Here is a 24,907-nt window from a genome sequence, read left to right as displayed (position 1 = left end):
AGCTGGATGCAATCCTACAAGCAGGAAAGTCAAGTCTATCTGTGAAAAGGGAGTCTGGATAAGGATTCACGGGTAACCATTCCAGTTACTGTATGTATATTGCTATGTTTGTGTGTGTGTGTGTGTGTGTGTGTGTGTGTGTGTGTGTGTGTGTGTATGTGTGTGTGTTTGTATCCGTCTGTCTCTGTGTGTATGTGCATGTGTGTTTGTGTGTGTGTGCACCCATGTGTGTGTATGGGAACACTGAAGGTAGGCAGTCATAGACAGGCTTGCCAAATCAATTTCTCGGACAGAGGATTAATGCTGACTGCTAATGCTAATTTGTGTCTGTCTGTGTGGTGTGTGTGTGTGAGTGAGTGTGTGTATTAGTGTAGGTCTTTGAATATGTCAGCATGTGTTTGTGTTGGTATGTGTGCATGTGTACTTGTGTCGTGTGTACCATGTGTGTGCGTGAGAGAGAGAGAGAGTATACTGAATATATATGTGTGTGTGTGTGTGTAAGTTTATTTAATATCTGTATATGTGTGTGTACATATATGTGTGTGTGTGTGTGTGTGTGTGTGTGTGTGTGTGTGTGAGAGAGAGTGTGAGTGTGTACCTCTCTATCGGGCCAGCCGGCCTTGAGCACAGCTTGGCTTCGGAAGAACACCAGCAGTCGGATGTCCTCCTCACTCAGACTGAATGAATGCTCCAGAACTTTCAGCACCTCAATCCGCGGACGCACCGGACGCCCGTCATCACCGCAGAACGGCCGTAACCATGCCAACACATTGTCCGAGCTCACCAGTCCTCCACTGAGACAGCCAGAGAGAAGAAAGAAAGAGAGAGGGAGAGAAAGAGAGAGAGAAATCCGGGGGGGGGAAGAGAGATAGGGAGATGTAGGGAGGGAGGGGGAGAGAGAGAGAGAGAGAGAAGGAGTGAAAAGGGAAGTGAGAGATGTATGTGATCTTTGATAACTGGGCATAATAAAATATAGATGTACGTTAGCCTCAATGTCTGAGCTTCTCAGATGAATGATAAACATTTGTCTTCTATTCACAAGGGAGTTTAAAAAAAGATAGATAGTGTCTTTGCGTGTGTGTGTGTGTGTGTGTGTGTGTGTGTGTGTGTGTGTGTGTGTGTGTGAAGAGAAGTCTGTGTACAAATGTTTTTTAAAAAGATGGCTACAAACAAGATTGAGTGGTGCGTGTGCGTGAGAGAGAGAGCAAGCATGAGAGAATGTACCTACCCATTCTCAACATGGGCATGCACAGCAGAGACAATGCCTTCTAGAACCTTCAGTGGGTCTGGGTAGTGTTTAAGCACCTCTTCATCTCCACTGCAAATACAAGGAAACACACACACACACACACACACACACACACACACACACACACACACACACAAAAACCCAAACATGTTACAGTCTGTCTCAAGGATACACTAGAGGGTTGTAAACAGGCTTATCACAGCTCACATAAATCTGTATTACAGTGTGTGAGTGTGTGTGTGTGCGTGTGTGTGTGTGCGCGTGTGTGTGCGCCTCATGCTGTGGGGAAGGATTTTCACACTCCACTATGCTAATATGTGTCTGGGGGCTTGCATCTGTGTGCATATGTGTGTGTGTGCATATGTGTGTGTGTATGTGTGTGAGAGAGAGTGTGTATTATTAGAAGCATTTTAAGTAGACCTAATGCATTTGTGTGGATGCTAAGGATGGGTTTTGTGAGCTGGTGTTCACTTTTCGCGTGACTGATTTGACAGTGTTAGGGTATCAGAGACGGCTGTTGTTAGGATGTTCTCTCACTTCGGACACTTGGGAATTGATTACTACCCAGAGAATGTTCCAATTGGAATGCTAGGTTGGGACTTCCTGTGTTACCATGGCGATTATGAATAAATCGCACAGAGGTGAGTTTCTCTAGAGGGTTCTGAGGTCCAGAGGTTCTAAAGTTCTCTAAATGCATTCCACATGCAACCTCTCAACAAATGTGTACCCTGTTCTCTCATTGTTTAGTCCATTGTTGCCTTGGTATACTCCTTTTCCATGGTATGGTTGGTATAGTTGGCCTAAGCCTAAATAATGGCCTTCCTTAATCCATATGATGCTTCAAAACCCTTTTTCTATCCCTCTCTCTCTTTCTTTTTTTATCTCACATTCTCTGCATCTCTCTCGTTTGTTCTTCTTCTTCTGCTTCTTAATTTCTTCTCTCTCTCTCTCTCTGGGTCCGTTTGAAACAGGATAAAATGCTGTCTCAGCAGGGTGTCTAACAGGACAGCGAGGCATCAAGGGCCATTTGAAATGATTGTACTCTCTTTTCCTGTCTAGTAAGATGACTTCAAACTTCCCCCGTAACGGTCATTTTTGAAGGCAGCATCGATGTTGCTTCAATGCTGCCGATTACCTATGAATCTGTGCGGCAGCTCCATCCAGCAACTGCAAATTGTAAACAAAAATGTCGGACCAAACTCTGCCGACTGGCGTGTTTTGTATGTAACTGTTTTTTTGCGTTTTCTCGTTTAGACTTTTAGAAAGTTAGCATGAAATAGATACTGTACTATCCAATAAGACCGTTATTGTAACCAGCAACAATGGTTGTTGTGATTTGCGAGGCGTCTGTCAGCCGACTGTCATGTTAGCTTATGTTATCTAGCCTAACGTTCTTGCAGCATGCTAACGTCACACGTCACAGTAAATGCTGTACTAAAAGGTTGTTTAAAACCAGCGTTTTTTAGAAGATGCCTTCACTCAAAGTTATGTCTTGTGAGAATCCTGTCTATTACATCACATGCCCTATATGGGGCCTGACATGACAAAATCAGTCCTGTCCGTATAAAACAATTTGAAAGAAGAGTGCATCTAAACATGACCAACATTCCGAGTTTGTAATATTTGTAATAAATACCTTCCTTAATCTATGATCTATCCATCAAAAAAAAATATTACACTATAAAACAACGTAAAAATGTGACTTAGTAGACTCAATAAATGTGTCCGTGTTTGGTCAGACACCTGTTCGGTCAAAGTAAAAGTTTCAGTCTGCCCGGGTCTGATCATGTTATGGTCATGTTACCGCTTTAAGAGATCCTCAGGGATATTCACTGAGAAATTCAAGACATTTTAAAGATTTCAGCCAATGGGAGAGCTTTTTAGAGGCTTACAAATAGTAAACAAATTGCTTATATCATTGTCAGGGAAGAGCTGAGTGGTAAATTCTTCCCGGGGATTGGACCATTTTTATCAGATGGTAGAAACCAAGCTCTTTGATTGGCCAAAGACTTTGTTCACAGTTCAGGAAAACAAAGTGGTGTACAATGAGAAAAGTAATATTTTTATCACAGGCATTAATTCATTGGTCATTAATCAATAGGCTTATTGGTCTTTTTTTGATAGTTAGCGTATTCCACTAGTAGATTCATCATGTATGTGGAGCAGAATGACCCTGATGGAGAAGCCACTGAAAGGGAAAGGGGCCGAGGTGAAGACGAGGCGGCAATTCAATTTGCCAAAGGATTTCTGGTCAATGTGGAATGCTTTTAACTTTGCATATTACAGTTTATAAACAGACATTCAATATCCATATAAAGTACAACTTGCATTCCTTGAATTGCAGTCCCTCATTGGCGCAACAGATAAAATGAGTGTTTCGATTTTATGTTTCGACCTTGAAATCATTAGTCAATAGTGTGGGTGTCATTGATTTTTGTGCAAAGTTTCATCATGACTGAATGACAGGAAATATCTGGTTGCTATTTATTAATTAATGAATGCATTAATCAACTTACATATCACAAAGTTTCCAACTCGTTTTCTCTAAACTTGATTTTCTGTTAAGCTGATGATGCATTTTTGCTGATTTCTCGGGATTGGCTGCACCAAACTCAACAAATTACCCCTTATTTTAAAGATAATTAACTGTGGATTTAGAATATCTAGTAATGGTTTTTTGACCAACTGACATGCCCTATATATCTACTCGTTCTCTCTCTCTCTCTCTGCAGCACTCTCTCTCTCTCCCTCTCTCTCTTTGTTCCCTCTCTGCCAGGCTTTCTGCCTGCAGCATCAGGACTGGAGAGGCCATTCTTCAAGCTGACAGAATGTAGGGGGGGGGGGGGAGTGGGTTTGGGGGGAATTCCCCTGAAATCTATACACACACACAAGTCCTTACACACACATACACCTGCACAAACCCACACACATATGGATGCACACACACACAAAGACAGAAAAATCACCCTAGAATCAACACACACACACACACACACACACACACACACACACACACACACTCCCACTGATTCCCACAAACGCGCATCTGAATCTTCCTTGGGACGGGAAGCTCTGGCTGATGCTGCTTGTTCTTCAGGAGCTACTATTCCGCAGCTACCGCAGCTCAACCTCATATCTCTGCACTCTTTTGCACACTAGTGTCCAAAATAGTATTCAAACTGAGCATGCAACCTGTTCAAAAGGACAAAACTCTGTTCAACAGCACCAAGGGGTCCATTCCATTCCATAAGACATAATGCGAGGAAGTTCAGATAATGAATTGGTAACATAATAAATGCTGTTGATGCACTTTCAGGTAGAAACAGGGTAGTGTGCAGGACCTGCACCCTCAGTTAGATATGCTAGATGACTTTATAGTAAGCTGACTGGCAGCTGCCATGTCTGAGCAGTGTTCTCGAAAGCTGATTGGCTGATGCAGTGTGTGAGCAGCGCTCAATCCGAATCTGATTGGTTAATCCTGTGTGTGAGTACTGCTCCATCTGAATCTAAGGGCTGATGTGTTTGCAGGCTTCTGCGTGAATCTGATTGGCTGCCAGTGTGTGTGAGCCGTCTTCTGTGTAAATCTGATTGGCTGCCAGTGTGTGTGAGCAGTCAGTCTTCTGTGTGAATCTGATTGGCTGAGAGTGTGTGTCTGCGGCCAGGCTGGGAGCTGTTAGCTGGTGGTGGGGCGCAGTGGGAGACTGATTGATTGTCTATCACCACTTAATGAAAGAAAACAAAAGCAAGGTCCTGTGGTGCTGCCACTCTCACACATTCCCACCTCTCTCCCCTCTCACACACACACACACACTCAGTGTCGATCTTTCTCCCAGCAGCTCTCTCTCTCTCTTTCCCTTTTCCCTCTCCCTCTCTCTGCCTGTCTGTCTGGCTCTCTGTCTGTCTGTCCCTCTCTCTCTCTTTCTCTTTTTCTTTGACTACTTCCATGTTTACAGAGATTAACACTGAGTACAAGCACAAAAGAACCACAGTGGCGCATGAATAACCATAAATAGTAGCCAACGGGGGATTGACGTAGTGTTAAGCCTGGCGCACCTAAGCATTGCCATTGGATTGTGTGTGCTGATGAGGGCTAATAAAGTCTGTGTGTGAGTGTGTGTGCTTGTGTGTGTGTGCTGATATTTTTTAAATGTAGCATGAGGTGAGAGCTGTAAACCCTGTGTGTCTTCAGGGGCCACGTGATAGCACCACCCAGATGTGTGAGAAACGACAGCACTGCACCACTAGGGAACCTTGACTGGTAGGGTGAGTGCGAGTGCGAGTGCGAGTGCGTGTGTGTGTGTGTGTGTGTCTGTCTGTGTGTGCATTAGTGTGTGAGCTATATTCATCTGGAACTGTGTGTGTGGTTGATTGTGTTTTAATGGGGCTGTGTACGTATGTGTGTGTGTCTGATCTAGGTCTGAGTCTTGTGTATAAGCTCTTCCGATACAAGTGTCTGGGTTTCTGGCTTGCGTGTGTGTGTGTGTGTGTGTGTGTGTGTGTGTGTAGGTGCTTCAATGTCTGTGCAGGGAGTTTTTTGTGAGATTAGTGTGTGTTTAAAGGTCCAAGTGTATCCATAAAGTCTGTGTGTCTGTGTCTATGTTTGAGCGATTAGTGTGTGTGTGTGTGTGTGTGTGTGTGGTGTGTGTGTGTGTGTGTGTGTGTGTGTGTGTGTGTGTGTGTGTGTGTGTCATAGTGCCACTCAGTCTGTGAAAGGGAAGTAATAGTGCTCAGGGCAGACAGGGTCAGACGGCTAAAAGCCAGAGAAGCTCAGAGGAGGAGAGGTGAAAGAAATAGAGAAAAAGAAAGAGAGAGCGAGAGAGAAGAGAAGAGAGAGCTATAAAAAGAAGAGAGGGATGTAGAAGAAGACAGAGGGAGGAAGAAAATGAGAGATGGAGCGAGAGGGATAGAGAAAGAGAGAGAGAGAAAACAAGAGATAGAGGGAGAAAAGGAGAGATAGGGAGCAGACAAGAGCTCTTCACATACATCTCAGAGCGAGCACCAGGGACGAAGCGATAATGGTGTACAGCTGGGACAAGACAAATGTCAGTGTAAGTAACCGAAAATGGTGAAACACAGAAAGAGAGCGATAACAAGACACAGGGATAGAGAGATGGAGGAGGAGGGGAGAGAGAGAGAGAGAGAGAGAGAGCGATAGAGAGGCTTTGACACGTGGGACAAGAGAGTGGGATGAAGAGAGTAGGAAAAAACAACAAAACCAACAGATGAGATGAAGCAGACTGAAACGATAAGGAATGACAGATACAGACAGAAAGAGCGATAGAGCGAGGGATACATAAAAAGGAAACACAGAAGCTGGACACTGAACCTAATGGAGTAAGGCGATGATGTAACCTAAAAGCCTACATGTCTTTGATGTGCGCCAACTATCCGAAGTCTCAGGCATACGACAGGCCTTCTGGATCATTTTATCTTAATTGGAGCTCTAGTGCTATTTATGTGTGCGTCACCAATGATTAAGTAAAGCACTGACTTGGGAGGTAGAACAGATGCTCAGTAACACACACACACACACACACACACACACACACGGACACGGACACGGCAACGGACACGGACACACACAGAACACTTTAGAACAACAGGGAACAATATACAGTGGGGAAAATAAGTATTTGAACCCCTGCCGATTTCGCAAGTTTGGCCACTTGCAAAGAAATGTGTGATCTATAATTGTAATGGTAGGTGTATTTTAACATTGAGAAATAGAATATCAACAAACAAATCCAGAAAACTGCATTTTATAACATTTATGACTTTATTTGTATTTGATGCAGAAAATAAGTATTTGAACCCCTAAGCAAACAGCAAGAATTCTGGCTCCCAATGACCAGTTATGTGCCCAAGAAGCACACAGATTAGTCCTCATTAGGCCTAACAAGGTACACCTGATCTCAACTGGTGACGTGTATAAAAGAAACCTGTCCAAAGAATCATACTTCACACCTTCAACCTCACCACCATGGGCAAGACCAAAGAGTTGACCAAGGACGTCAGAGATAAGATTGTAGACCTGCACAAGGCTGGAATGGGTTACAAAACCATCGGCAAGCAGCTTGGTGAGAAGCAGACAACTATTGGTGCGATTATTCGTAAATGGAAGCAACACCAAACAACTGTCCATCGCTCTAGGTCTGGGGCTCCATGCAAGATATCCCCTCGTGCGGTATCGGTGATCATCCGAAAGGTGCAGAATAACCCCGAAACTACACAGGGGGAGCTTGTGAATGATCTCAAGGCAGCTGGGACCACAGTCACCAAGAAAACCATTGGCAACACACTACGCCGTAATGGTTTGAAGTACTGCAGAACTCGCAAGGTCCCCCTGCTCAAGAAAGCACATGTACAGGGCCGTCTGAAGTCTGCCAATGAACACTTGAATGATTCTAAGGAGGATTGGGAGACAGGATGTGGTCAGATGAGACCAAAATCAAGCTCTTTGGCATCAACTCGACTTGCCGCGTTTGGAGGGGGAAGAATGCTGATTATGACACCATCCCCACCGTCAAGCATGGAGGTGGAAACATTATGCTTTGGGGCTGTTTCTCTGCCAAGGGTACAGGACGACTCCACTGCATCGAGGGGACTATGGATGGGGCCATGTAATGTGGAATATTGGGCTTGAACCTCATTCCCTCATTCCCTCCCATTGAAAACGCAACCTTAAGGATTTGGAGAGGATCTGCAAAGAGGAGTGGACCAAAATCCCTCCTGAGATGTGTGTAAACCTGGTGACCAACTACAAGAAAAGTCTGACATCTGTGCTTGCCAATAAGGGTTATTCCACCAAGTACTAAGTCATGTTTTGCTAGGGGTTCAAATACTTATTTTCTGCATCAAATGCAAATTAAGTCATAAATGTTATAAAATGCAGTTTTCTGGATTTTTTTGTTGATATTCTATTTCTCACTGTTAAAATACACCTACCATTACAATTATAGATCACACATTTCTAAAGTGTGTGTTCTGCACTTCTATGTTCCTTGGACTGTGTGTGTGTGTGTGTGTGTGTGTGTGTGTGTGTGTGTGTGTGTGTGTGTGTGTGTGTGTAGGAGGTAGGTGTGGTGGGAGGGAAGTGCATTATTTTCTGCGACCCGAACGCCAGTAGAGGGACTTCACAGTGTTGCGTGCTCGAAGTCGTAGTTGATGGCTCTGAGAATGAGAAGCTGATTATGGGTAGCTGAAGTTTCTCCTAATCTTTAATTACTCACAAGCATCAAACAGCAGAGCCAAGGGGTGGGGGACTTCACATTCCAAAGCAATCGATTGTGCAATTATGTATGTATGTGTGTGTGTGTGTGTGTGTGTGTGTGTGTGTGTGTGTGTTGATAATTCATACACAACAAATGTCTTGAAAATTTGAACTTTTCGTTCCTCGTTTACAGTTTTTAGGGCAAAACATTCCATGAATAGTAGTTGTTTTTTGGCCAGTTGTCGAGAATGATGAATATACGATCATGTAATATTGTCGCCTGTACCTGAATGCCGATATGATCCTTTCCACGGCGTCTTGCATCACACCCTTGACAGACAGCTCCGAGGTTCCCACAGCAACCTCGAGCAGCTGCTCGACGCACCTCAGAGGCTGGCCGTCCATCGCCATAGTGACGGCCAGCTGGTGGACCTTCGGACCTTCAGAGCGCGAGAGGTCGTAGAGGCGGCTGTAGCTCCGCAAGAGCTCCTGTGAGAGACATACACACATGAAGAAACACACACACACACACACACACACTCACAGCTGCCTCTTAATTGCTCTTAAGAGAGTTACCATTACACACACACACACTAACACATATTCACCTCTGCATATACATACAAAGCATGCATTAAAACACACACACACACACACACACACACACACACACAGGTGCCCTTTAAGTGCTCTATCACACTAATTGCTACTATCACACTGGATCAGTCTTGCCTATGCTTATAAAGCATGCCAACAGAGAGACACACACACACACACACACACACACACACAAAGAGCTAGCACTGCAGGAATGCAATCAAACACACTCCCTCACTTCTCACACTCTATTACCCTCTGACACTCTGGATCTCTGAAACCTTTCTTTACAAGTCCCTACAGTGAGCTGGTGACTTTGGGCCTGACCTCACATAATGACAGGCACTGCCACTGCCAAACGCCATGGAGAGAGAGAGAGAGGGAGAGAGAGAGAGAGAGAGAGAGAGAGAGGAGAGAGAGAAAGAGAAAAGAGAGAGAGGAGAAAGAGGAGAGAGAGAGAGAGAGAGAGGAGAGAGAGAAAGAGGAGAGGGCATGCAGCATGTGTGTATGTGTGTAGGTAGGTGTGTTTGTGTGTGTGTCTGTGTGTGAGAGAGAGCGAGTGTGTATGCTTATATGAGTGTGTATCTGAGAGTGAGCTTGTCTGCTTAAGTGCATGTGTGTGTGTGTATGAAAGTGTGCGTGTGCGTGTGTGTGTGTGTGTGTGTGTGTGTGTGTGTATGTATGAATGAGAGAGAGAGAGAGAGAGAGAGAGAGAGACAGAGAGAGAGAGAGAGTGTTTTGAACAAGAATTTAAATGAAAATGTGTGTGTCTGCACAGAAAACGTACTTCATCGCTGTTTTTGAGTGACAGGGGGAAGTCCAGGGTGAGTGTCTCCAGGTGAGCCACTGATTGGCTGAGGTGGGAGAGGGCGGGTTCAAAGGAGGCAGGGCCCTCCCCATCATCTCCACCCTTCTTCCTGGTCTTTTCGGCTGCGGCCCGCAGCGACTTGAGAGCGCGCTTGCTGATCTCACAGCGGGTCTCCACCGTAAGCTGTATACACACACACACACACACACACACACACACACACAAACACACAAACGCACGCATAGCCACACACACACACACACACACAACTTAAAATACATGGGCATTCAAAATTGTTTAATATATGATGGTGTGGGTTAGGGCTGAACGATTAATTGCATTTGCGATTTAATTGCGATATGATAGAACGCGATTTTCTAACCGCAACGTTCGCGATTAAAAAACGTGGTCACAAAAAAAAAAAAAAAAATTAAATTACATTTTTTTTTTTTTTTTTTTAAGATGGTACATTTTGCACACAGTGTTTAAAAAGTGCATGCCTAGTGTTTATACTTAAAATTACTTTTTTTAAATTACTTAAATGCACAGTGGCAAAGCCACCGATTTGTTGTTCTTGTTTCTGTAATGAGCAGTTAAATAAAAATGTAAAATGTGGGAAAGAATATTTTACACTAAATGTATCTAATATTGTGTTGGTCATATTTAAATCATTCATTACGTTTTGTTGGAAAAAAAAGAGGATAAAAAAAAAAATCGCATATCGAATCGCAATCGCAATATTTTGGTAAAAAAATCGCAATTAGATTATTTCCCCAAATCGTTCAGCCCTAGTGTGGGTGTTATCATGTATTGTTCAATCTGTGCGTATAAGATGAAATAAGTGTTTATAATGCGGTGTAGTTTGATGCTCTGTGTGTGTGTGTGTGTGTGTGTGTGTGTGTGTGTGTGGACGCATGTGTGTGTGTGTGTGTGTGCTCGCATGTGTAATGTTGTTGATCACAGTTCTACAGCAGGAGTCTTCTGACTCATCCCAAGATCTTTCATTCCCCTTTTTATCTCTGGTTCTTAATAAATGTCTGCAGTCTCCAACTTCCCCTCCCTGGCGAGCCAACACTTCAAGGCAGCCAGCAGCAGCAGCAGCCAGAGAGGAAAGATTACTGGTGCTCAGTCACACACACACACACACACACACACACACAACAAGAACAACAACGGCACACAAACACACACACACATGAAAACTCACAGATTTGAAAACAAACACACACCCACTAACATGGAAACTCATACACATATACTCAACACACATGCACAGCCACATGAACACGAACACACATATACTCAACACACACACTCAACACACATATACTCAACACACATGCACAGCCACATGAACACGAACACGAACACTTGACCCTAATAATAAATATTCAGCTTATATACCTCCTAAAACCTCACCTGATTGGCCGCTTCGGGGGAGAAGGTAATGAAATCCAGGAAGCAGACGGCGTCGCCCGGCAGGAGCCTGTCCAGGTACTTGCCGCAGGTGTCGTAGGCGTGCAGGAACTCGACGTCCGTCTGGGGGGGCGTCTTCAGCACCTGGGGGTCCCCCCTCCAGAACAGCCTCCTCAGCCAGGCCGCGTGCACCGCGCTGGGGGTGAGGCACGCGCCCGAGGCCAGCGGCACCCGGCCCACCAGCTTGGAGACGGACAGCACGTTCTGACTGCTCAGCACCGGCTCCAGGGCCTGCAGCGGGTCCGACGCCTCGTCCGTCAGCTTCCTGTAGTCCAAGCCTGCCAGACAGGAAGTAAGAATAGCAGTTTTCTGTAGTCTAAGTCTGCAGGAAGTGAACATCCTTTTCCTGTAGGCCAAGGGTGGCAAGAACAGCATCACCGATTGAGTTTACTTCCACTAGTTTAATATCGGACATAGCATAACATCAAGGAATGATGATGTGGGTTTATTACAACCTGGGGAAGAAGGAAGGAAAGAAAGACACAAAAAAAGGAAAAGAAACAAAGCTCAGTCCTTTTTGTATTTTGTGGGTGTAATGTACGAGGAGGAGTCTCTTTCAGAGGAACTGTTGCAGCTCAACTACACACTTCTGGAGGACACATATTCACTACACACACACACACACACACACACACACACACACACACACACACACACACACACACTTAAATATGACACAAACACCCACACGGGGTTTTAAATATTTGAACATGAGCCTCAGAGAACTAGTCTCTGTCACGACATGGTAAAGTCGCACACAGACACACACGTACGTACACACACGCACGTACGCGCGTGCACACAGGCACACAGACACACACAGACATAGACCCACAGGCACAGACGCAGACACACACACCCCAGACAGACCAGCCAGGCTCAGACATTTCCCCTAAGAGATATCACAGACATGTTCCATTTTGACAAAATGAACCCAGCCAGAGTGTGCTTGTGTGTGCGTATGTGTGTGTGTGTGTGTGTGTGTGTGTGTGTATGTGTGCGTGTGTGTGTGAGAGAAAGGGAGAGAGAGGAGATGGTGAGAGAGAGAGGCAGAGTATGTTTGTGTGTATCAGTGAGAGAGAGAGAGAGAGAGAGAGAGAGAGAGAGAGAGATAGGACAAGTGTTAAAAGGTTTCGCCTGAGCAGCTACAGGAGGAACCAGCCATGCGTGAAAACATTCCTGACAAAAATCAACTTTCTGACCTTTACCTCCCCCCACCTCCCCCCCCCCCCCCACACACATCTTTTAAGACCTCTAGGTTTTGTCGCTCTCTTTCTCTCTCTGCAGTACACGAGACTGACATGAATGGAGTTATTGAGCAGTGAGTTTTAATTAACTTATTCTACTAGTGCTTCAGTCTCTCTCTCTCTCTCTCTCTCTCTCTCTTCTTTTCCTCTCCCCCCCTCTCTTTCTCGCCTTCTCTTTTTTCTCTCACCTCCTCTCTCTTTCGTCAAGCAGAAATGAGCATAATTAGTTCATTCAATGCTTATCAGCAAACAGTTGACACCATCTCCTCTCTATTGTCATTTCAACCCACATGTGTTTTCTGTGACGGAAAGTTCTAGAAGGATTAATTAATGTGGCTTTGTTATCAAACTAATTAACAGACTCCATCAACGCCTGGGACCCCTTCCCATTGCCATGGTAACTGGTGGGTCCTGTCACATGATCAGAGTGCAGATTGAAAGTTCTGTGAGAGTGAAGGCAGTCTGTGTCTTGATGAAGGCTGTAACTGTGTGAGTGTGTGACTCATAACATACATTCTTTCATAACAAATTGCTTGCAAGAAGTCACACAACCTTATTGTTATTGTGTGTGTTCGCATATTGCATATGTGGGCGTGTGTGTGTGTGTGTGTGTGTGTGTGTGTATGTGCATTAACCTTGAAATTGATGCCTGTTTGCATATAAATGAGGGTGTGTGTGTGTAACTTTTTTAACATGGGGCTACCATAACATATGTGTCCTTAGGTAGACAGTCTTTCCAAACAATGTGAAATGAGTGTGTAACTAGGTTTTGGGTACATATTAATCACCACCTCAGTTAGGTGAAAACATACTTTAAATATAGCCTTTTGATTTATGGTGTGTGTGTGTGTCTATGTGTGTGTCTGTGTGTGTGTGTGTGTGTGTGTGTGTGTGTGTTTGCTGTGCAACAGAAAGCATACATTTCATAACATCTCATTAACACCTAATCAGCCTGTTATTGATGTTCTAAAAAAAAGTCTGACGGAAATGCATCTGTAATGAAGACTGTGATCCCCTCAGTAGGTTAAGTCCATTTGGAATTTGCATATTTATGCTTGTTTAAGTGTGTGAATGTGTGTGCTGTTTAAGTATTAAAAGGTGTGTGTGCTCAAGGTATGAAAATTGTGTGTACACCCATTTGCCAAAGAAAGAATACATTCATTTCTCTCTCTGTGTGTGTGTGTGTGTGTGTGTGTGTGTGTGTGTGTGTGTGTGTGTGTTTCACAAGGTATTCTAGCAGTCTAGTAATAAAGAAAATGACTGACCCGTATGGTCCCATTCATCATACAGACACTTAGTTAATTCCCAGTGTGATTGAGAAGAGGGAGAGAGTGAATGGATTAGCATGCTGCTGCTGCTGCTGCTGCTTTCACACTAAGGTCATGACCTTGCCTCTGCCGCCTCTTCTCCATCCACTGAATGACAGGAACACTGTAAACGTGCCTCTCAATGTGAGGGATTATGGAGGAGAGGACTATCCGTGTGCATCTATACATATGTAGCATAGTTTGTGTGTGTGTGTGTGTGTGTTTGTGTGAGTGTGTGAGTGTGAGTGTGTGTGTGTGAGTGTGTGTGTGTGTGTGTGTGTGTGTGTGTGTGTGTGTGTGTGTCTGTGGTTGTTTGGTCTCACAACTGGCCATGTCCACCAAGTGGTTTAAAGTGCAGTGTGTATGTGTACAAGCGTATGTGTGTGAACGAGTATGTGTGTGTTTGTGTGTGTGTCTGTCTGTGGTTGTTTGGTCTCACAACTGGCCATGTCCACCAAGTGGTTTAAAGTGCAGTGTGTATGTGTACAAGCGTATGTGTGTGAACGAGTATGTGTGTGTTTGTGTGTATGTCTCTCTCCTTGTAATGGCCTTCAGTTTGTTTAGCAGTCAGGATCAGTGTTTGCAGCACGTTATATAATGCATGTTGTCTGTGCGCATTTAAATGTGTGTGTGTGTGTGTGTGTGTGTGTGTGTGTGTGTGTGTGTGTGTGTGAGTGTGTGTGTCTGTGCGCATTTAAATGTGTGTGTGTGTGTGTGTGTGTGTGTGTGTGTGTGTGTGTGTGTGTGTGAGTGTTGCCTTACCACTTGCTACAGCCTTGAGCTTCTTCAGCAGTTTGACATGCGTGTCGGGCTTCATCGCCGCGGTGATGTACTGAGCACAGTCACATGACTCCAGAAGTGAATAGTAGAGCAGCAGGCGGCTGAGGTCACTTCCTGCAATGGCCGGGTACACGTACTTGAGCATGTGGGCATAGAAATCTTCTGGATTGTTCTTCAGCGTGGTCAGTAGGGCCAGGGACTCGCAGCGGCTCTCAATCTCATTAGTGGCTAGCCTGATGGGTTGGAAGAAAGGAACAGAGGGATAGAGGGAGAGAGAGAGAGAGAGAGAGAGAGAGAGAGAGGGAGTGAAAGAGAGAGAGGGAGAGCAAAATAACTTTTTAAAAAAGAGACTTTAACTTTTAACATCCCTGTATTGGAACATTGATCTCAAGACTCGCTTGAAATTTACAGTTATTAGTACATAAAACCAGCATAGCATGGAAAAGAAAAAAAGAATAAGAAAGAGAGCGGCAAGAAAGGAGGAGAGGAGAGGAGAGGAGAAAAAAGCATAAGAGAGAGACAGGGAGTAGAGAAAAGGAAAGAAGAAAGAGAGTCTGAAGAGTATGAGCTTTTATCCAAAGGGACTGTTAGTATCGGTATGCGACTCACAGAGAGGGAGGAGAGAAAAAAAAACAAAAGAAAATAAATAGGAGACTTTGAAAGAGGAAGAGGAAGAAGGAAGAGGAGGAGGAGGAGGAAGAAGGAAGGGGAAGCTACTGGGTTCTGTCAACGCTTTCTTCAGTCGAGGGCTAACACCAGAGGCGTGCTTTATATTTGATCAGGCGGGGAGGGAGCACACACACAGACACACACACATCCACACAGGAGGGGAGGGAGCACACACACACACACACACACATCCACACACACATCCACACAGGCGGGGAGGGATTCTGAAAGAGTGAAACAGGGACAACAAACAAGACAGGAACAAATAAAGTTGAAAAATAGAAAGCATGACTGAAAAATCAATCCAACCACCCACTCAGATATAAGCAACGCGCGCACACACACACACACACACACACACACACACACACACAAAGATCTTTCAATCTATCATTTAATCCTCTGAAAAAAGGGTTTGGACGTGCGGGGATAATGTGCAGACAAAAATAGGAGCGACGCTCTCGTACATACATACAAATACACAGAGACAGTCACACGCAAACTCACACACACAAACAAAACAATGTGCAAGCACTCGGACACACACACAGCCCACCCACTCAAGAAGACTCTCTTTCTCTCTCTCACAGACAGACAACGACACACACACACACACACACACACACACACACACACACACACACACACACACACACACACACACACACACAAACTAGCCAATAATACACATCAGTGTAAGGCTGATACAGAGGTTGGTGTGTGTGTGTGTGTGTGTGTCTTTTTTGTTATTTGGAGACTAATCTGATTTCCATAATTTATCTGTGTATTGTGACTTCACTTCCTCTCAGAACCCTGTCCTCATCTTCCTCCAACACCATGCCTTTTCAGCAAAGATTAGGAGCCTCTCGATATCGTTACGCGCACACACACACACACACACACACACACACACACACACACACACACACACACACGATACATTACGCCCTTAAACTGCATGCTGCTGACAAACACACTTCTGTCCACGACCATCAAATACTGTATGCTTGTGTGTGTGTGTGTGTGTGTGTGTGTGTGTGTGTGTTTAAAAAAGAAAGCGCTTCACAGTGTATCTGTAGCATGATAAGTTCCAGACAATAGAGTGTTGACGCCCAGAACTTTAAATTAGTGTAAAACCAAGAGACGTCAAAGTAGAGTGTGTTTGTGTTTGAGACAGACTGACAGAAGAATCTAACCAGTTGGAGCGAAGGGAGAGAGCAGTCACCCCACCTGAACCTTGAGTATGGGGTATCAAACCTACGCACTGACCACAATGCCAAAGAGCCAGGCTTGTTGGTATGGCAGTCAGAGCACATACTCAACCGTAGTGACGGCCCTTCGTCACACCAATGACTCCATGAATGAAGGTGGTGACATGAATAAAAAAAAGAATCGTGAGGAAAAGAATCAAACTTCCGTACGACCTCCAACTTTTCTTTTGCCCCTGGGTGTTCCTCTAGAGAATAATAACACCGAGATGGAGATTAAGTTTGTGCGTGTATCTGTATCTGTGTGTGTCTGTGTCTGTGGGCGTGCACGCGTGTGTGTGTGTGTGTATTGTGTGTAGCTGTATGTGCAGCTATATCTGTGCCAGAGGTTCACCCATGTGTATTTGTGTGAATGAGTGTGTCTGTGTGAACGTGTGTGGCAAATGAATGTGTAAAAGTGTGTCCGTTTCTCTCTCTCTCTCTCTCTCTCTCTCTCTCTGTCTGTCTGTCTGTCTGTCTGTCTGTCTGTCTGTCTGTCTGTCTGTCTGTCTGTCTGTCTGTCTGTCTGTCTGTCTGTCTGTCTGTCTGTCTGTCTGTCTGTCTGTCTGTCTGTCTGTCTGTCTGTCTGTCTGTCTGTCTGTCTGTGTGTCTGTGTGTGTGTATTTTTTTTTTAATATTTCATGGCATGCCACAGATGCCCCCTGCAGCATACTGATGAAGTGGGGAATAACGGACACACTTTTACACATTCTGCCACACACACGTTGACACAGACACAGACACACTCATTCACACATATACACAGGCAAACATGGGTGAACCCCTGGCACAGATATAGCTACACGTACAGCTACACACTGTTACACACAGTACACACACACACACACACACGCACATGTGCGCGCGCATACACAGACACAGACACACACAGATACGCGCACAAACTTAATCTCCATCTCGGTGTTATTATTCTCTAGAGGAACACCCAGGGGCAAAAGAAAAGTTGGAGGTCGTACGGAAGTTTGATTCTTTTCCTCACGATTCTTTTTTTTATTCATGTCACCACCTTCATTCATGGAGTCATTGGTGTGACGAAGGGCCGTCACTACGGTTGAGTATGTGCTCTGACTGCCATACCAACAAGCCTGGCTCTTTGGCATTGTGGTCAGTGCGTAGGTTTGATACCCCATACTCAAGGTTCAGGTGGGGTGACTGCTCTCTCCCTTCGCTCCAACTGGTTAGATTCTTCTGTCAGTCTGTCTCAAGCACAAACACACTCTACTTTGACGTCTCTTGGTTTTACACTAATTTAAAGTTCTGGGCGTCAACACTCTATTGTCTGGAACTTATCATGCTACAGATACACTGTGAAGCGCTTTCTTTTTTAAACACACACACACACACACACGCACACATACAGTATTTGATGGTCGTGGAGAGAAGGGTGTTTGTCAGCAGCATGCAGTTTAAGGGCGTAATCTCATTGCGCGTGTGTGTGTGTGTGTGTGTGTGTGTGTGTGTGTGTGTGTGTGTGTGTGTGTGTGTGTGTGTGTGTGTGTGTGTGTGTGTGTGTGTGTGGGTGTGTAAATGTAATTTTTTAAATATTTCATGGCATGCCACAGATGCCCCCTGCAGCATACTGATGAAGTGGGGAATAAGGAGGGGTGAGATAAAGGGAACAAAAGAACAAGAGAAAAGAGGAGAGTTTCATGCCCTCTCTCTGTTTTACAAAACACACAGAATATGCTTTCTGTATTTATAACTCAAGTATGTGTGTGTGTGTGTGTGTGTGTGTGTGTGTGTGTGGGTGTGTGTGTACAAAACAACATATTTTTAAGAGATAAACATTCTATTGCGTGTGTGTGGGAGGGTGAGAGTCATCAGAGGTAAAAGAAGTAAAAGTTTATAGTAATACTAATAATAATAATAATTATTATAATAATAATGACTCAAGTAGAAGTAAAGGTACCCATCAAAATGATGACTTACGTCAGAGTAAAAATGTATCTCATAACAAGTAAGTAAGTGAGTGACTTAATATGGCATTAGACATTTACATATTTATCACACCTATCAGGCAAATGTATTATATCCAAAGGTGCCAAAATGCCCCAAATATAACATTTTAAAATGCTTGTCTAACAAACACAACATAACATAGCCATCTGCACATTCAAGTACTAAATCACATTCCACTGAACAAAAATATAAATTGAAGGCTTGCCTAGGCTATATAACCTAATGTTGTAGGCCGATCATCTATGTACAGGCTGGCCTCTCCAAAAGTGACCAAACAGACTCAAATGAGCAAACACTTTCACCACACTAACATCACATTATCTTGAAGTTATAGTAACTATTATCAAGGTAAATCCAATACTATATATGTACTATGTATGTGTGTGTGTGTGTGAGTGTATGTGTGTGAGTGAGTGAGTGAGTGAGTGTATGTGTGTATGTGGGTGAGTGAGTGGGTGAGTGGGTGAGTGAGTGGGTGAGTGGGTGAGTGGCGAGAGTGTAGGTGAGATTGTGTGTGACTTACCCACTGTCAGTGAACAGGAACTCAAGGTGTGTCATGTACACCTCCCAAAGAGGAACACTGTAGCGCTGAGCCAATGACATGGAAATACGGTACACACTCTCGTCCAGTGTCCTGAAACACACCACACAGACACACACACACACACACAAAGTCTGAACATTTACACTCAAAAATATTAAGACATAGTGTACCATTTCCTATGGCCACTCTGCCACAAACATAGCACGTTCACACACACACACACACACACACGTGTCTTTCTTGTATTCACATACTGACACACACACAACCACACACACACACACACACACACACACACACACACGGGTGCGCATACACACTTACTCGGCGAGGCCCAGGATGGTCTCTTTCTTGTACTGTGCATCGGAGCTGAAGCGCTGTGTGTCCACGCCGCGGCCGAGACCCTGCAGAACCTGGGCCTGTGTGTAGTCGGCCAGGCGCTCGGAGTAGGCCCGCAGCTGGCCAATCAGAAGGCCCACCTCCGCTGGCCAATCGGCGCTCTCCTCCTGCTCGCTCACATGGCGCGTCACAAGCCGGATCAGCTCTTTGGGGTCCGCCTACAGGGACAAGACTGAGTGAGTTTATGGATGGAGAGAGAGAGAGAGCGAGAGCGAGAGCGAGAGCGAGAGCGAGAGCGAGAGAGAGAGAGAGAGAGAGAGAAAGAGTGTGTGTGTGTGTGTGTCGCAGTCCATTTTTAATTATTACTTAGTTTAGGAATTCATGTTCTGCATACTTCAATGGGCGCACACACACACACACACACACACACACACACACACCAGTTCAAGTTAATTAAGTCAGTAATTAAGCAGAGGTAAATACCAAACGGTCATGGAAGAAAACTATAATGAAGTACAATGATAAGTCATATAAATAAGTCATAAATTCCTTGTGCTGGTGTGTATAATTGAAGCACATCCATCTGTGTGTGTGTGTGTGGTGTGTGTGTGTGTGTGTGTGTGTGTGTGTGTGTGTGTGTGTGTGTGTGTGTGTGATAATGACAATGAGTGATGTGCTTCAGGCAGGAAATGACACGGTGCCACATTAAAACTCACCCAAACCACCTTTGAACATGACCAGGAGTGATTGTAATGTGTGGGAGTGGGTGAGAGTGAGAGTGTGTGTGTTTGTGGGTTTTAAATGAAATGTTAGTATGCATGAGACTAGATGTGAACATCATGTGCGTATATTTAGAAAGGTTCATCCTGTATGTGTGTTTGTGTGTGTTTGTGTGTGTGTGTGTGGTAAATGAGGTGTGTGTGTGTTTAAACATGCAGAGTAGAACTCAGGTTGGGGACTCAATCTCTTTAGCCAGTGAGGTGTGTGAGCAATATGACACATTTGCATGATTATCCTACCCTGCTTGCTTTCTCTCCCTCACACACTCTCTCTCTCCTTCTCTTTCCTTCTCTCTCTTTCTCTCTCTTTCTCTGTCCTTTACCATCTCACTCTTTTCTACATTCTGTCACATTCTTTCCTTTCTGCTTGTCTATCTGTCTATTTATGTACGTACCTATCTGTCGATCAATCTCCATCTCTCACTGCCACGCATTCCCTTTCTACCCCCCTCTGGATATATCTCTCCACTTCTCTCTACTTATATAGACACTAATTATAAAATCTTAATAAACATAAAAATAAATAAATAAATAAAACAAACAATAAGCAGTAACAGCACAAAGGGCATGTGGAACAAGCGAGGCTATGGAAGGTAGGTAAGTAAGATATGACAAACATATAACGAGTGAATTATTAATTAGTAAACATTAAGTATTAGCCATGTGGGACAGGGGGTTCACAGAGCTGTGGCACTCCAAGCAGGCTGCTACATATCTTGTCTACAGCAGTCCTCAGTAGCAGTTGACTAACTAGTTTGTCATAGTGTCAAAGTGAGCACATTTCAAGAGGTTTCGCTAGTTTTAGCCGCTAGCATCTCGTTAGCGATTAGCAATTGTTCGGTATGCTGCTTTCAAATATTGGTCTCTAAGACTTTGGTATTGGTTGCAGTGAGTTAGGCAGTGCAGCTCTGTCTCCACAAGTTCCCCAGTCTCTCTCTCTCTCTTTTTTATGCTTTTTCTTCTTTTCTCCTCTCCTCTTCTTTTTTTTTCTTTCCCATGCTATGCTGGTTTTATGTACTAATAACTGTAAATTTAAAGCAAGTTCTTAAAGTGTCCTGAGACCAATGATCCAATAAAGGGATGTTAAAAGTCAAAGTCTCTCTCTCTCTCTCTCTCTCTCTCTCTCTTTCTCTCTCATCTACCAACAGTAATTCTCCTCATTCCTCTGCTTTGAAGTGAGAAAATGAGTCGGCCTTTCCACTTCACTGCTTCTTTTCCCCCTTCATCCATTCATCCACCGAGTCATCCATCCATACCACCCTTCCATCCATCCCTCTATCCCCCATGCTCTACAGACTGCAGCCGCCTTAGGAGAAGCAGGAGGATACACAGGGAGACGGAGAGAGAGAGCAAAAAGAAAGGAAGGAACGAAAATGAACAAAGAAAAAAGATGAAAAGATAAAGTCTAGCATAATTGAAACAAAGAGGTCGAAATAGAAAGAGGGAGCCCCCCCACCCCACCCCACCCCACCACATACACACACACACACGCACGCACGCACACACAAACACTCCTACCGCCACCAAATGGAATTTTAATGACAAATAAGTTATTTACTCATTACGAGATGTAATAAAGTATTATATTCTATGATCGCCAGTTTATTATTATTTACATATTTTGTATGCATCAGGAGAATAGAAACTGTGCTATCCAATGGGGGGCGAGTGACCTCTGTATGACCCTTCGCTTAGGGACTACAGGTGATCTGGTCATAACAAAACAAAACAAAAGATGACAAAAAACAACACACACACACAAAGTACACACAGCACTATTATTACCGTAGCCCATGGTTTGGCTTTTGACAGACCTACACTGAGGGACAACAGGTGAGCCGGTCATGCGAAAACAACAAACAAACAAACAAACACACACACACAGCACTTTCATTACTTTTGCCCTGGTTTAAGAGAGAGCGAGAGAGAGAGGGAGAGGGAGAGGGAGAGGGAAAGAGAGAGGGAGAGGGAGAGGGAAAGAGAGAGAGAGAGAGAGAGAGAGTGAGAGAGATAGAGAGAGAGAGAGAGATGAGGGGCAGGAAGGGGAATGACTGTTTCGGGGCGTCACACTACAACAGGATAACTCTTAGCCTCCCACACAGGCAGGCGCATACACACACAGAGCGACGATAAACGTAAAGTACATAATGGTGTGTGTGTGTGTGTGTGTGTGTGTGTGTGTGTGTGTGTGTGAGAGCGAGAGAGAGAGAGAGAGAGAGAGAGATAATAGCATTAAACAACGCATGGTGAGACTGAGAGAGAATTTCGATCCTTATGTAAACTATTCATTGCCAGGCGTGCTTTAGTGGTTATGCCAGGAACGCAAATGGAGGGAGTGAGATAAAAGAGAGAGAAAGCGAGGGATGTAGGTGGATAGGGGATGCGATTAATAAACAGAGCAGTCGAAAAAGTGTGTGTGTGTGTGTAAGTGAGGGAGGATGGTGGGTATTTTGGCGGCAGTTTAGATGAAATCCATTTCTCATGATTAAACATGCAAACTAACAAAGTTATCAGAACTTTAAAGCTGTGTGTGTGTCCTTGACTGTGTACGTGTGTGTGTGTGTGTGTGTGTCTGTGTGCGTGTGTGTGTGTGTGATAGAGGGAGCGTGTTCTGTGCTGATAATGGATGTCCCCATGCTGATCCAAACATTTTTATCCATTAGGACAGCAGAGTGTAGGTACAGCTGGAACTCCATGGATGAATTCATTCATTGTGTTATTTCAACTGAACTTTTACTATGAAACATAATGTAAACAGCTGAACCTCTCAACCTCTGCAATCACTTCCTGTAACTTTCGCTGTAACCTGATATCACCTGGCCTACGCCTCTGACCTGGTCAAGAAAACCCCAGCTCCCCTATTGTTCCCTCTCTCTTTCCGCTCTTATTCTCTTACCTCACCCTCCTCGAGCTCTCACTATCTGTGTGCGGAGTCCTGACTCCTGCACCCAACTCTCCTCTACAGTGGTGGAGCAAGGGCCTTACTACGAGCCCCGGTCAGCTAAGAGCTTTGCACTGGTAACTTACAGTAAATACGTTATTTAGTGCGAGATAGAAAGTCTGCTGGCTAACTTTACAAGCCACGGGACCAAACAAAGGAAGTTAATGCGAAGACGACTAACTAGACGTTTAGTCAATTGCAAAGAGAACCAAGGAGAGACCAGTTTCCATCGGAACACTGCACAGCAAAGACTGCTTTCAACTTCGGAACCACAATTCTACCCACCGTGGCTTGATAATGTATATATGCTGGTGTATTTAATGTTGCACAAGAGTGAATGCTGCCTAACTCTGCTATTCAGAACACCACCACCTTTGCTATGGATAAGGTCATTTTGGCTGTAGCTATTAAGTTATTACTAATCAGAGTTCCAAATTGATAGTTTAGTATATTTTATGAGACTGATTTATGAGACTGATTTATGAGACTGATTTATGAGACTGATTTGGGGCTCTTTTATTTTGACCACTATGGTAGACACCACATTTTGTGTGACTCCTCCATGTGTTCAACTTAATTGATCTGCTGTGTTGAATAGTTGATGCCTATCCAATAGGGTGAGATCACCAACATTGTATTGGTACTATTGTCAGGATAGTACCAACAATATCTTGGTTGCCCTTCATGAGAAAAAGTATACACATTAATGCACAACTGCACCCACATTTGATTGGCCCCCATCCACATGGGGGACAGCCATTGTCCAATCATTATTCTGCGCGGTCAGTGTGAGGATGGTACCATTGCACAGTATTTTGGTCCCCCTGTGTGAGGATAACGCTAATGTACCTACAGGTGTGTGTGTGTGTGTGTGAGAGAGAGTGGTCTTGAGCGTGTGAGTGTGTCTGTACTCTGCCTTGAGAGACTGTGTGTGAGAGAATGTGTGTGTGTGTGTGTGTGTGTGTGTGTGTGTGTGTGTGTGTGTGTGTGTGTGTGTGTGTGTGTGAGTGTGTGAGTGTGTGAGTGTGTGTTTGTGTGTGTCCGAGTGTGAGTGTGAGTGTGAGTGTGAGTGTGTGTGTGTGTGTGTGTGTGTGTGAGTGAGTGTGTGTTTGTGAGTGTGTCCGAGTGTGAGTGTGAGTGTGTGTGTGTGTGAGTGTGTGTGTGTGTGTTTGTGTGTGTCCGAGTGTGAGTGTGAGTGTGTGTGTGTGTGTGTGTGTGAGTTTGTGAGTGTGTCCGAGTGTGAGTGTGTGTGTGTGTGTGTGTGTGAGTGTGTCCGAGTGTGAGTGTGTGTGTGTGTGTGTGTGTGTGTGTGTGTGTCCGAGTGTGAGTGTGTGTGTATGTGTGTGTGTCATGGGAGAGGGTCACTCTCCACCTCTCCGTGTTCTAAGCCGCTGCTAAAAGCAGAGTTAGCCACTTCTCAGTCTCGCCCCTGCAGCTCCAGATCCTCTTATTTTCCATCATGTCTCCCTCTCTCTCTCTTTCTCTCGACTTTCTTTCTATTTCAACTCTCTCTTTCTCCCCCTCTGTCTCCCTTTCTTTCTCCCTCTCTCGCTCCACCTCTCTCTCTCTCTCTCGTCGTGCCATCTCTCTCTCCATCATCTGTCTCTCTTTTTCCTTCTGCGTTTGAAGATTAGAAGTGCAGCTGTGTCAAGTGATTGAGGTCTCCGCTAGAGGCAGACACGTCTACAACACACCACTCTTTACTCCAACCTGGCGCAAGGCCATATGTGCCTT

General features: G+C 44.6%; 1 protein-coding gene across 1 annotated transcript in view; it reads right to left on the bottom strand.

The window, feature by feature from the left end:
- nbas (NBAS subunit of NRZ tethering complex) overlaps positions 1–24,907 on the bottom strand; it is a 116,638-nt gene that overhangs the window by 3,305 nt on the left and 88,426 nt on the right. Inside the window, exons 42-49 of the mRNA XM_031581229.2 lie at positions 19,439–19,671; positions 19,094–19,204; positions 14,657–14,907; positions 11,284–11,618; positions 9,844–10,047; positions 8,746–8,948; positions 1,229–1,318; positions 562–794 (exon numbers count right to left, since the gene is read on the bottom strand). Of these exons, the coding sequence (XP_031437089.1) occupies positions 562–794; positions 1,229–1,318; positions 8,746–8,948; positions 9,844–10,047; positions 11,284–11,618; positions 14,657–14,907; positions 19,094–19,204; positions 19,439–19,671 (1,660 nt within the window). The remainder of the gene's footprint in view (positions 1–561; positions 795–1,228; positions 1,319–8,745; positions 8,949–9,843; positions 10,048–11,283; positions 11,619–14,656; positions 14,908–19,093; positions 19,205–19,438; positions 19,672–24,907) is intronic.

Source organism: Clupea harengus, chromosome 15, assembly GCF_900700415.2.
Source record: "Clupea harengus chromosome 15, Ch_v2.0.2, whole genome shotgun sequence".
Lineage (NCBI taxonomy): Eukaryota > Metazoa > Chordata > Actinopteri > Clupeiformes > Clupeidae > Clupea > Clupea harengus.
Note: the sequence above shows the minus strand (reverse complement) of the source record. Positions and strands in the feature narration are given on the sequence as shown.